The sequence below is a fragment of the Gavialis gangeticus genome, unplaced genomic scaffold (genome assembly GCF_001723915.1).
Source record: "Gavialis gangeticus isolate Ggan-Ray unplaced genomic scaffold, GavGan_comp1, whole genome shotgun sequence".
NCBI classification, from domain to species: Eukaryota; Metazoa; Chordata; order Crocodylia; family Gavialidae; genus Gavialis; species Gavialis gangeticus.
This window is the reverse complement of record NW_017729022.1, coordinates 11,825,028-11,838,517: the sequence shown is the minus strand read 5'-3', so window position 1 is coordinate 11,838,517 and position 13,490 is coordinate 11,825,028. Positions and strand designations below refer to the sequence as shown.

General features: G+C 39.4%; 1 protein-coding gene across 1 annotated transcript in view; it reads left to right on the top strand.

Annotated features, from left to right (window-relative positions):
* GXYLT1 (glucoside xylosyltransferase 1) overlaps positions 1-13,490 on the top strand; it is a 63,380-nt gene that overhangs the window by 22,535 nt on the left and 27,355 nt on the right. The window contains exons 4-6 of the mRNA XM_019515770.1: positions 5,650-5,824; positions 8,261-8,386; positions 8,874-9,125. Coding sequence (XP_019371315.1) covers positions 5,650-5,824; positions 8,261-8,386; positions 8,874-9,125 — 553 coding nt within the window. The remainder of the gene's footprint in view (positions 1-5,649; positions 5,825-8,260; positions 8,387-8,873; positions 9,126-13,490) is intronic.

The following is a 13,490-nucleotide window of genomic DNA, read 5'->3' as shown; positions in this document are numbered from 1 at the left end:
AGGGAGGCTAGGATCTGGAACCAACTTCCAAGAGAAGTGGTGCTGGCTGCTAATCTGGCGGTCTTTAAGAGGAGCCTAGATGAAGACCTTGCCGGGGTCGTTTGACCCCAGTACTCTTTCCTGCCATGGCAGGGGGTCGGACTTAATGATCTGCTCAGGTCCCTTCCGACCCTACTAACTATGAAACTATAAATGTAAAGTGCAGAGGGGGTGTAAGTATCTCAGCCATGCAGGTGGTCTAATAAAAGACAGCACCTACAAAATCCTTGCACCTTGCATATGTTCTAACATCATGTCTACAACATCACTCCAACACTGCATAATATAATTTTTTTTATATTTAATTCTTTGTGTGTTGACAGCTAAAATTAAAATCTCGATCGGTAGTTTCAGAAATGTATTAAACCTAACAGTTTACATTTTCATTTTAAAAAATTAATGCTTTTAGATAGCCATGAAAATCTTGTGTCTGAGAATTTAGTTCCCATAATCACTGTTTATTTGTATTGTCTTAGATCAGGGGTGCTCAACCCCTGGGCTGTAAGCCAGATTCATCTCCTGGTGCCCTGTCATCTGGCCTGCAGGACAGTGGGGAGCCCCACAGACTATGGCCCTGCGCTAGATTGGGGCCACATGGGTTGGTGTGGGGCCTGATCCTGGTGCACAGGGACAAAAGGTTGAAAGCCACTGCTCTCGTTGGTTAGAAGGCCTAGTCCTATGTCACTTCTTGTGTGGACATTATACAAGTGCACACTCTAACCGTCACACAGCTACATGTGCATGTATTCCTTGTATGCCGTTTAAGACTCGTGTTGCTGATGGCTGGAATAGCAAGGCATTAGGCCAGGCTTGGAGGTGACGGGTATTGAAAAATCTCAGCTCACAGAAAGCTGTTTTCCTTACTCTGGGGAAATAGCTGAAACCAGAGATACTGCTACTAGTATGTTATTTGCCCCAGAAAGATATATTCTAAGGGGCAAAAGCAGATGTGGTGTGTACCTCCACATTGAGGAAAGTGGGGGGTGGGTGTGCATTTGGCACATGGTGAGGTAGAGCGGCAAGGCCATTATTTGGTGGTTCAGCACAGACTGCTGTACTTCTGGCTTGACCTGGATGTTCCCACTGATAAGTCCTTTGTCTCTTTCAATATGGTCAAGGCCTGCCTAATCCTGCTTGCACTCTTGTTGCTGAGCCTGTGTGCCACCTTCCTTGGTATTCTGTCCTGGTTCTGATAGATTTTGTTCGGGGTCTGCTGTATGCTTGCCTGTCTTCAGGGTGTGATTTAAGTTGAGGATTTCTTTATGGCTCTGGTCAACACAGTGGTGGATGGGTACAAAGATTTTTGACTGACTCATCTTGAGGTTGAATAGTGCAAAAAGTACAAGGGGGTCTTGAAGAAGGTCTTGGTCTCTGGAAAAGTCAAGTGAAAAAAGGTCAGATTTTTGGCTTTATGCCAGTAGCCGGTAGGGCAGTCAGTTGTGATATCCCACAAAGTAGTCTTGGATATCATTTGGTGAACTAAAGAACTAAATTAGGAGGTGCTACGTACAGACAACCATGAGTCTGTACATTTGAAATTGGTAGAGATATAACTGATTAATTCAGGGGTAAAATTGCTACCGATGATTTGGAGATATGGTTTCAGAGTGTGCATTTTCTTGTGACTTTTTGAACAGGTATTAGACCAACATTTATGGGTTACGCACTTGATTATTCTCATGTTTGTTTAGTTATATGGTAAAGTAGTTTACTCAACTACTTAATTAATACACAGTTAAGGTTGTGAAATATGGCTGCCATTTTAGAGTTGTTTTGATATTTTCATAGTTGTTAGGGGCTGGAAGGGACCTTACAGATCATTGGGTCCAGCCCACCTGCACTTGGGCAGGAAAGACTGCTGGGATCAGCTGACCCCAGCAAAATGGGTGTCAGGATGTTTTTTGAAGATTGCCAGGGTGGGTGACTGTACCACCTCTGGGGAGAACCTGTTCCAGACCCTAAAGGACTTGACTTGTAAAGAAGTTTTTCCTGATTTTGTTTATGCCTTGTTTATGGAGAATTCTAGATTGTACATGATTAAAAAAACTTAAGCTCTGTAGCTTTGTAGGTTATATCCTTATTGCATGATGGCCTTGTGATAGTGGATGCTCCTATACCTTGAAACTTGGTTATTGTTATCCAGTCTTCACTGGATTTGTGGTGAGGCTAATTTGGTTTCTGGAGCATCTTCAAAATACAGTGGTATTATTTTGGATCTGAGCTCTTGTCATCATATTCAGTCTGCTTTGCATTTATATTGGTTGCTCTTGTTACATGTGGTGATTTTTTGCTTTAGCAGTGCTTGGTGTTTCAGAGTTCTGCTATTGTACTTTATTTTCTTCCTCCCTACTTTAATAAGACCTGGAAGCACTATTCATTTACTCTTTTTGGAGGTGTTTTTAAGTTGTTGTGGTTTTGTTTTTACAATTTGTAATTTTAAAAATTTTGTTGAGCTTAGGTGTTACACTAAGTCAACAAAAATTGATTTTCAGTAGTCACTGTGACAGGTTTTGTGGAAATGGGTGCTCTTTTAAATAAGTGTTTACACACATGCACAGGGTTCAAAAAGTGTCTCTCCTTTAGCAGCTATGAATTAGCAGTAACTTTGGCTGAGCACCCAAAAGCTACTGACAGTTTGTTAGTAGCTATGAAACGAGTAACACTGGACTTCCCCCCTCTTGTTTGCTGTCCCAGAGAGAAGGGGCAGCCAGTTTTCGGCCCAGGCTGTCCCTTAAAAAGCCAGCTCTAGGCCATGATTCTGGAAAAAAAATCTTTTTTTTCCCCCACGTTTTGTCTTCCAGAAACAGGGTGTGTAGTATCTAATTTGGGGATTTGTGGCATGCAAGAAAATACAGTAATGTCTCTGTGTGATGCATCAATTTTTGTTTAAGATTTATTTAAACGTTTTTTTCCTTTGTGGGGCTCCATTGTATACATTAACCTCCTATGCTTGGTTGTAAAAAGTGTTAAGTGACATTTGATGTATATTTTATGAAGACAGCGGGCACATCCGCGCAAGATGCTACATCACCATAGCTATGAGCTATGGTGACATAGTGTTGGTGGACGTGAACTGTGACTCCGCCGCTTATTGCTGCTGTGCAGTAGGGTCGGAAATGACCCGTGTACCACTGGGACTGTGCAGTGCTAAAGGAATTTCTAAATGACTGCGCATTAACAACTGCGCAATTGGGCACATGTGTAGGTGCACCCCGTTTTGTGCATAACTGTAATGTAGTTTGTGGTATTAAGCTATATTTAGAGATCAGATGCACAAATGAAAAACGATGGCTATAAAATAGCATTTACTTTTAGTGGGTTTCTGAGGCTGGGGAATGTCGTTGAATGTTGCTTGATAAGCATCATTATTTTGGGTAAGTTTCCTAACTGGTAAATGATCTCTCTCTCTCTCTCTCTCTCTCTCTCCTTGCAAGATTTTGTAATTTAATGTTTTCATCCATGTATCATGAACATTGTGTGACCATTTCAAGGTTAGAGTATCAGATTGAAGCAAAAATTGACCTATTTGAGGCGTGCATCAAAACCTGCATTGCTGCTTAAAAATAAGCGATTCAGAAGAAAATGGATTTAAATTGTATGCATGAACAGTTCTTGAACCTAAGCTAACATATTTCTCATTTTATCATATTCCAACAAATGACGAAATAGGTTCTAAACTCATAAAATGTGTGACAATATGCACCAGAGAGATTTCCCACAAACAAAATTTGTATTTGCCTTAAAATTAGCACTAGATACCTAGAAATTAAATATAGATTAGAAAAAAATTAACTAAAAATGTTGAATGATATTTTTAGAGGAGAGATTTCCAAAATATTTTCTGTAGACTGAGATATTCTTTAGAATGTGTGCTGATGATTTGGACAGTTAGGGTAGTTACACTAAGCTGGTGATTTTGATTAAAATAATTGTGTAACAAAAGTAGATTGTTAAAACTACTTTCCTGCATAAGTAAATAACCAGTAGCTTGTCCAGCAGCACTCCCAATGGTATATTTGGTCCAAAAAAAGATGACGCAAAAAATCCTTGCCTCATACACTTTCTGGATCATCATGGCTCCAACAACACTCCAGCCCTACCACTTTGTCTTGTAAGTGCTTTCTGTAGGTGCAACATGCTAATGTTGCCACAGTTAGGAAAGGATCGTGTGAGTACAGTTGAATGAGAAAAGAATGTGGGGGGCCCAAATACAAATGGTTTACAAGTATCTAATAAAATAGGTAGCATCCGATTTAGGGATCACATCTATGTCCTCAAATGGATAACAGTAGTTTCATGATATGCATGCACAGCAGACCAAAGTATAGTGAATTGTGATGTGCTGTAGCAGAACTTATTCCCAAACACATTTCCATCTTGACATAGTTAGGGGATCATGTGTTCTAATTATTATGGCCAATACATCTAGTTAAAGCTGTGCATTGATTGTACAGGCTATGGGTGGAGGAAAATACCTGAAGTTGAGAAGGGTAACTGATGAATGAAGTGTGGGTGGGTGGATAATATAAACCTTATTTCCTTTTTGTTTACATTGTATGTAGACTGGATAAGCAGAATAGCATATTGACTTCACGTAAACCAGACTTCTTATGTACTGTTTTCTTGGTTTACATGGATAATAAGAATATATCAATGTTATTTTATAATTTCTCCTCTCTAAATCTAATCTCCTTTACTTCAACAACTTACTTGTAAACTTGGCCTCTGAGGTGCACTTTCCCTATGCTGCTTCTGCTTTTAAACATTTATATGTATCAATATTTAAGGTTTTGAATGTGACAGGGGAGCATGGTGAATAGCAAGAATATAGATAGAAGGGAGCATGCTCTTAAACAGAGCTGTGGTAGTTATGGTGATAAGTAGCTTAAAGGTACCTGAGAAGAGTATGCTAGCATGTAGGGTCTGGGAGCTGTTTAGTGATGCTGGGAGACAGAGCAGGTAGACCTGGGATGGGTCTGTGTTATAAAACACTTAAGTAAAGGAGCTGAGCTCTGGCTATCCTTACTACTCAACTCCTATTTCCCTCTGCCATAGTAAGTCTGCTCCTCTTGCATTCACCTCCACATAGTCTGTCTAGTATGTCACTTCATGTTGTGGAAAATTCCTTTATACATGTAGATGGACTTTTAATAAATAATATTTCCATGGCATTGCCTAAAAAAAGGTTGATAAGTTAGTAAGTGCCACAGTCAGCTCTAGTCAACTGGTTTATTATATACTTTTTTTTTCTTTCTCCAGAACTCTTAGCATATCTTACTAGAGCATTCATGTAAAACAAAAGATTTAATGCACAAAATTTAAGATTATCCAGGAACCTTTAAAATTAGCACTTTTTTACCTGCGTTACTCCTCAGTTTTAATATAACTCTTGATGGAATTATTTATGATGAAGACTGAAAGTGTTTCAATAAAAGTGTGTATTTCTTTCTGTGAGTGTTCTTAATATTTGATCTATATGCAGTTGTGGGATTGCTCATCCTATTTTCATATGATCTTTTTTTTGCTTTTTTTAATGAAATAGCTTTGGTCTAAGTTAATGATATTATGCCCATCAAAGATTTAACTATTTTAAAAATATTTTTGCATTAGATACAATTTTATGAAAAATCAACCAGCAGAGAAAATGCACCTTGCAGTGGTTGCCTGTGGTGAAAGGCTGGAGGAGACTGTTACTATGTTGAGATCTGCCATTATTTTCAGTGTCAAACCTCTACAGTTCCATATTTTTGCAGAGGAACAACTACACAGCAGATTCAGAGTCACAGTAAGTACCTAAGCAATGTATTAAGTCAGCTATAGCTTACTGAGGGTACAGGTCACTTTGTTTGTGAATGGGTGTTAGGTATATTTGTTAAATGTGGTAACATGATGCAGAAGTCCTATATATTGCTATTTGGGAATTTTTTTTCAGCAAAACATTTTACTAATTCACCAGATCTGTGAAAAATGACTAATGTTTCCTGATGAAAATGTTATTGAAACAGTAGGTTTCTCAGGTTAATCAGTGGCTAGGACAGTCATTTGACATGTGGATGATTGGGGAACTTGGGCCTTATTTATCCCTTCCTCTTCCTGCTGCCCCGAGGTCTCTGGGATTTGCAGTCCACAATCACAACATCAGGACTCTGCAGGGCTGCTCATCACTTCCTCTTTCTGCTTGTGGGTGCCTCTTGGATTTGTAATCCACAGTCACAACCAGCAGTGAGTTTAAGTTGGGGAAGGGGTGTTTTAACACCCCTTCCTGGCTCCAGACCCCAGGCAGGGTTTGCCTGGGGGGGCAGTCCTCCTCCTCACCCCCTGCAGACTGGGTTGCATCCCCAGCTGGGCTTGCCCCCTCCCCTCCACCTTTGTCAGCCAGCCCTCACTGCTCCAGCTAGGGAGCAGAGGAGCAGGACCAGTCCTACTGTTTGGATCACACAGCACAGCCCAGAGCTGCAATGCATACTGGGATGCCGAGAGACTCTGATTTCATTTTGAACCAGGAAGGAGTCTGGGACAGAAGTTTCATAAACCAGTTTGACCCAAATCAGTTAAGTCTGATCCTACATTCAATCATGTTTATTTTAAACTATTTTTGCCATTTTGAAACCAATTTATGTGCACTGAGCTTCTGTTCTGTTACAGGTTTAAACCAATTTCTGATCACTTAAACCAGTTTATGTGTAACTTCTATCCCTAGCCAGTTTCTCTGGCCCAGTAAATCCCATACTTGCATACCCTATGTACTGTTCCCCAAAAATCACCCCCCCTAAAATTGGGATGCATGTTTACACAGGGAAACTGATTTTTCTGTGCCAAATGCAAACACCCCACTTTGATTCTTGCTGAACCAGGCAGCAGCAGTGATATTTCTTTTCAGGAAGCTGAGGGAGTCAGTTGACTTAATGACTCATTGTTCTTCACTCCACAGTTATTAATGATAGACTTTCCTTTTTAATGGTCTTAATGTTCCATTAATCCAGCTAACCTTTCTTCTGTGATTTTGCTGTCTGCTAGTTGCTCCTGGACTCTCATTTTCTGTTTCACAGCCCTGAAGACACTTTACCTCTTTTCTGAATCATAGATCAGTCTTCAGTAGCAGCTAGGGCTTCAACTTTTTGGTTGCTCAGGAAAGGGAGGATGAGTGAGCTAAAAACTAGGCTCTGAACATGTTCTGTGCAGCCGCAACTCTGCAAAAATAGTTTCTTCTGCATTTTGCCTTGGGGGCATGTGGTATGCAAGAAGTAGGGTATTTGATTGTTTGTACATATCTGGAACATCTGAGATACATGGGACAGATTTGAGAGATTGACTTCATAGTAACTGGAATACTCACCAAGGACATCAGGGACTATTTTGGAGCAGGACATTGAGAATTGAATTTGAATTCTTCATAAATCTGCATTGGTGCAGCTCCAAAACTCAGAACCTGAATGCTGCCACCACAAACCCTCACACCCCTTTGCTGCTACCAGATTTGGGAATTTTGATCACTGTTGGTGACTTAACTAGGTGGTAGGGGGAAAAAGAGGTGGCAGCATTCACCTCCTGGGTTTTGGACCTGCATCAACAGCAGTGCTGACAAGCCATTTGCACACTGCTGGATGCGGGTTGTTTAGCTCATGTGAAGTCACTTAGACTAGATCGGCCCCACAAGTCCAAATGTCTGACAGCTGTGAATTAGGTTATGCCTCCTTTTGGCAAACTCCAGCTGTCAAGTAGGAAGTTCTGGCCAGATTAACATACTGAGGTAGTAATTGAGTCATTGGTGCACAGCTGGAAGGTTGGATTGTTTTTGCAATTTGATACTTTACACTGATGGTAAAATTACATAAAATTGTTCGGTAGTAGAACAATGTGACTAAATCCATGTAGTAATTTCCTTTAGTAAATTTTCTACTAGATGAGCACTTTGTTATAGTGTTTGTATTGTCTCTTTTTATATCCTATCTTTGACTTGCTCTTGCTTTGAAGGCCTTTGAGGATTGCTTTTTATTTTTTGGTTCAACATCAGAATACTTGAACAATACCCTTAAATGATTTTGTAGAACTGAAACAACCTGAGTTTGGAGGAGGGAAGAAGTCAAATTGGTATGGATTTTTGCATATCTTCCATTTAATTTACAAGTCTAAATGGTTGGTTCTTTCTATGCTCTTTCTTATTGTTTTTATGCTTTCCATTAAAAGTAAACTTAAACAGTACCTTATATTTTGTTCTTAGCTTGATGGCTTCCCATATCAAGGAAAACATAATTATACCTTGTATCCAATAACATTTCCTACTGAGAGTGCAACAGAATGGAAGAAACTGTTTAAGCCCTGTGCTTCGCAACGGCTATTCTTGCCAGTAAGTTAGTATATTTCACAGTAGTGTACAATGCATATTGTTTATATATGAATTCATCAAGATTTATGTTCTCAATTTACCTAATCTTTGACAAATTTTGTGGGAAACTGCTTCTAAACAATATTTGTGTAACATTTTTTAAAATGCTCTGAACGAAACCAGGGGTGCTTTTTATTTAGCAGCATTAAAAACAAAATTTCCTTTCCTCATTTCCCCAGTCACTAGTGTCTTAAATGTTGTATGTCAGGCTTCTGACTTTCTGTTTTCACTCCAGTAAATACTAGACAAAGTGAGTTGTTAATAATAACATGATTTGTATACTCTGAGCCTGAAGATAATTAATTTGCATACAGTGAAAATAAACTAGTACATATAAATTAGTTAATAGGAGCTGTGAGCAAGAGTGACTGTTGCCCAGTTTTTGTTGAAGGTTGGAGGTGTTTAATGAGTCATCTCAAGTTTGGTTTTAAACATTTTTCCCTCACAGTTGATCCTCAGAGATGTGGACTCACTACTGTATGTTGATACTGATATCCTGTTTTTGAGACCTGTTGATGATATTTGGTCATTTCTGAAAAAATTTAATTCCACACAAATTGCTGCAATGGCGCCAGAACATGAGGAGCCTCGTATTGGGTGGTATAATCGATTTGCTAGACATCCCTACTATGGAAAAACTGGAATAAATTCTGGAGTAATGTTAATGAACATGACACGTATCAGAAGAAAGTATTTCAAGGTATGGACTGCTTTGTTAGTATTTTTTCCTATTCGAATTATGAAAAAAGGTTTTAAATAAAGCATTATTTTTTCAAAAGTAAAGTTAATTTGTAGCATGTGTTCTCTTGTTCTGGGATCAGTTGCTGAGTCTGTGTGAGACTGAATGTTAGCTCGTTACTACTGCGCAGTATCATCACATGGCAGGAAGTGTGAAATAATGCTGCTGCACAGTAGTAATGAGCTACTGCACGTTCAGTGCCACCTAAAAGCCATTTGGTGATGCTACTGCACAGGAACTCCAGGACTTATACAAGTAAATGACTGTTCAGTAACAACTGCGCAGTCAGCGTCTTGTGTAGATGTGGCCACTTCTACATTTAAAAAAAAAAAAAAGCTTTAGCTAAATCAGTAGCTAACTTGGTTCACATTTAGCTGTGGGGTTTTTTTTGGGGGGGGGGGTTAACCGCATTCTTGAATTGCAGAAATGGTGAACTAGGAACGAGCCAGTCTCTTGCGGAAAGTTATAAACCAACTGATAGATATTTAAGCTTATTTGCATTTCACAGTATACTTGTCTAAGAAAATTGCACACCGTGTCCCTTTTTTGTAGTATATTGCAAAATTAACAATCAAACCTTTAATGTTGTAGAAAGTGTGTATAGAAGTATGACCAGCAGGTGGTGCTACAAGATTAAGTACCAAGACAGTGATACATGCTACACCATTTCTTTATTTTGATTCTTACTTTCAAAAGCTCATTTACTTGAATTAATATTCAGTAAGATTGTATTTCAGCAACATGTAAATCATTTTAATAACTTGGATTTCTTGATTTAATTTTCTTACAGTACCAAATCATACCACTATTGAAATAAATTCTTGCTAAAAGAAAATAATTAACAGCTGAAAGTATATGTAAGCGTTTCAAATCTGTGATGCTACATGTGTCAAAGACTATTACAATATGGGTAAAGTTGAAGAGGGGTCACTTTTACTGAAGATAGGGATGGTAATCAGCTTGAATCTTAATTTCTGGTGGATGCTTTTTATGTCTGTTCTTGTCCAAGGATTTAACTTTGTGAAAAAAGGTCATTTTGCCTTTCCTAAATTGTGGAAGTGGAGGTGATTCACTCTGTTTTTCAGATTTGCATCTTCATCCCCTCCTTAGGAGATTAAGTATGGTATTGGAAATCATTGGACATCCTTTAAAATTCTGCCTTTAACTTGCAGTATAACTGTGTATCAGTTTCACAGTGTTTCTAAGTTATTCAGACTTTTTTCAAAGTGAAGACAGTCATATGCAGGAATGAGTCTCTTCCATCTCCATGAAGTTCTCTGAAATCTTCAGATTAGAAACCGTTTATAAAGTGCTACAGTTGAAAGTGTATTGGCCCAATATAGAGAGATTTCCATGTGTTTTCTTGTATTTCATTATAATTTCATCCAAGGTTTTGTTTACTGCCATTTTTCCTTCAACTATATCATCATCCGTTTCTCCAAACCAAGTCACTGTTTCAGATTTTTCTAAGTTATTTTGTTTTGTTCTCCGTCTTAAGCGGTGTTTGCCACATCTCCAAAATCAATCTCACTCACAAGATTTCTTAATATTCTAGGTTTAATTCGTCACTCTTCTCCAGTTTTCTGATTGCTGTTGTAAGGAAGGGTGGGGGGTAGTAAATGGCTGCCTTCAGGCCTGCTGAGGATAGGCTGCTCTAGGCTTGTCCTCAGGACCCACTTCTGAGCACTCAGACTGGTGAACATCTGGCTTTGGGCTGAATTATCAGACTCAGATTGGCATGGTGGGCCCTCCCCTGTATTTGCAGGGACATGCCTTTGACCAGGAATAGATGAGCCCACTGTTTGCTTTATAACCAAATTGTATTCCATTTAGCTGCATAATTTGATGAAACTGACTAGTACCTATCCATTTTAAGACTTCTGTTAGGTCCTGGCCATATGTTCAATTTAAGGCATGATACAAATGAGCCACAAAGTTATTCCATATTATATGTGAAATAATGTTATGGCTTGTTTACTGTACTATCGCACATTAAATTGAATTGCATTTGTGGCTGGGTTTCTTTTTAAGGTACAACTAACCTGTTCATTGTGTCTTAAATATAACATGTTGGGGGTCTTAGAAACTAAAAGTGATCTCCAAAATTGGGTAATCGGCCTTAGTAAGATACAAAAACCCTAGACCAGAATGCTCTTGTAGTTGAGCATTGTTTATGTTAAGTTTTAGTATATGCACACTTCAGGTCTGTGCATAGTCTTTTTTTCAGTCTCATAGCTCTGTATTTAACCAGAAAAAAACTACCATAATCTACTTCACCACTGTCTTTCCAGGAAAAAAATCCAACCTTCCTGTTACCACTGCCATTTGGATTAAATGAAAATTGGTCAAGCTTATTTTTGGACTCCTATACCTGCTCCTTTTTAAGCTTTTTTGTTCTGCTTTGCTGCTCGCTCCTGACAGCTATCACACGATTGTTTGAGCTAGTTCAATAACATTCTTAACTCGGAAGTACCAAGCCTTAATTTAAACCTTAGAATATCAGTACTTGGTGGACTATGTGATTGAAGTAAATGGGGTTTTTTTTGTTTCCTTTTGAGATTCTGCTTCAGTCCAATAGATCTAACTTAGGAGATCTTGATATTTAATTGTATTCTGCAAAGCCTAACACTATATCCCTGAATTACTCTAAACAGTTTCTCTCTGGCACTGACAACTTCCATCTTCAAATACTTGAGAGTGACCACACATTCATGTATTTTTAAAAGCAGAAGGAATAATTATGGTAAAGTAATCTGACCTTTCGTGCAACATAGTCCATGACTTTTCCAAATTAATTCCTGTTTCAAGTCAGGACACACATGAGACCTTGCCCAGAGATCACCCATGTTCAAGAAAGATGAACTGAGAGTGGATACAGAGAAGGGCTACTAGGATAGTCAAGGTAATAGAGAGCCTTTCGTATGAAAGTAGATTAAAAGATCTTGTCTTTTAGGGTAGCAAAATAAAGGATGGAAGGGGACACAATTGCTGTCTATGAGTGCACTAAGGGGAGGGTAAAATACGAGAAAGGGAGAAGATAAACTACATTAATAGATATAAATGAACTTCCTGTTTAGACAGGAATTAGAGCAGTGAGAGAATGCAAGTAGACTCCTGTTTTCCCCTTTCATCACAAGGGCGAAGCTATGGAAATAGTTGTAGTAGTTAATTTTGAGATGTATTTAGCAGTCTTTCACTCATGTATTGATGTGGATAGAATCAGGTTTAGTGCCGTATTTACCCGAATCCAAGACAACTCTCTAAATTTTTTTTATCGTCTCCCCCACCCCCAAAATAATTAGATCTTTTATACAGGAAAGATGTATAAATATATTATATTTTTCCATGTATAAGATCTAATTATTGGAAGTCTCTCTTAAATTTGTGCTTCATGTCCAGGGCTGGAGCTGTGCCAGAGCTGAAGGGTATGCAACTGCAGGGGAGGTGGGGAGCAGTGGCTACAGGCAGGGTAGATGGTAGGGCTGTGCGAAGTTTCAGTAGCTGATTTGATTCAGAGGGGATTCAGCCCGATTTGGCGGCAGAATCTCCCGATCCAAATTGAATTGGGAGACGCATTAAAAGGCCTGAATTGAATCAGAAGCCTCCAAATAGATTTGGGGAGATTTGGAAGGCTTGCAGCAAACAAAACCTTTGAAGAGGGAGGAGGATGGGATGATCTTCCATGTATTGAAAAGGCGGGGTTGGGGGGTGGAGGGAAGACTGCTCTGATACTGACATCTGTAGCTGGCCGGTGACTGTGATCGTTCTGAGTTCCCTTCCAATCACAGAGCTGGGGGAGGGGCTGTAGAAACAACATATAAAGCTGTGTCTGAAGTAATCTGTGCCTTTTATACGCTGTCTCTCTGTTGGAGCAACAGCATCTGAAAGGTTCTGGCTTGCTAGCTAGTCTCTCTTCTTGTAAGTTGTAGCCAATCCTTTCCTACTTACCCTTGCCTACAATCCCTATTGTTATCCCTATCCATTCCTTTCAACTTATTCTTCCCCCAAAATCCTCTCATTTGTTCTTGTTGGTCTGTCTTGACTCTTTTCACCCCCAAAAAGAAACTAGTATTTTCCCTGACAGTGTGTCATCACTGTGCAGGAAAGCATAACATATATTACACATACGCACACATTTTGTAGCACACCAAAAGTTATGAAGCATGCTGGAAAGGCAGGTGCCAGGTCTTCTGGCAGGGGAGGGAGAAGGGACAGAGGGAAAGCTGCAAGCTCCCTCCACCCCAAACATAGATGCACCCTCTTTCCTGGCAGCTATGAGTCTTCTGCTGCTAGTGGGAGCAAGGAGGTGGTAGCAGTGCCTGCACC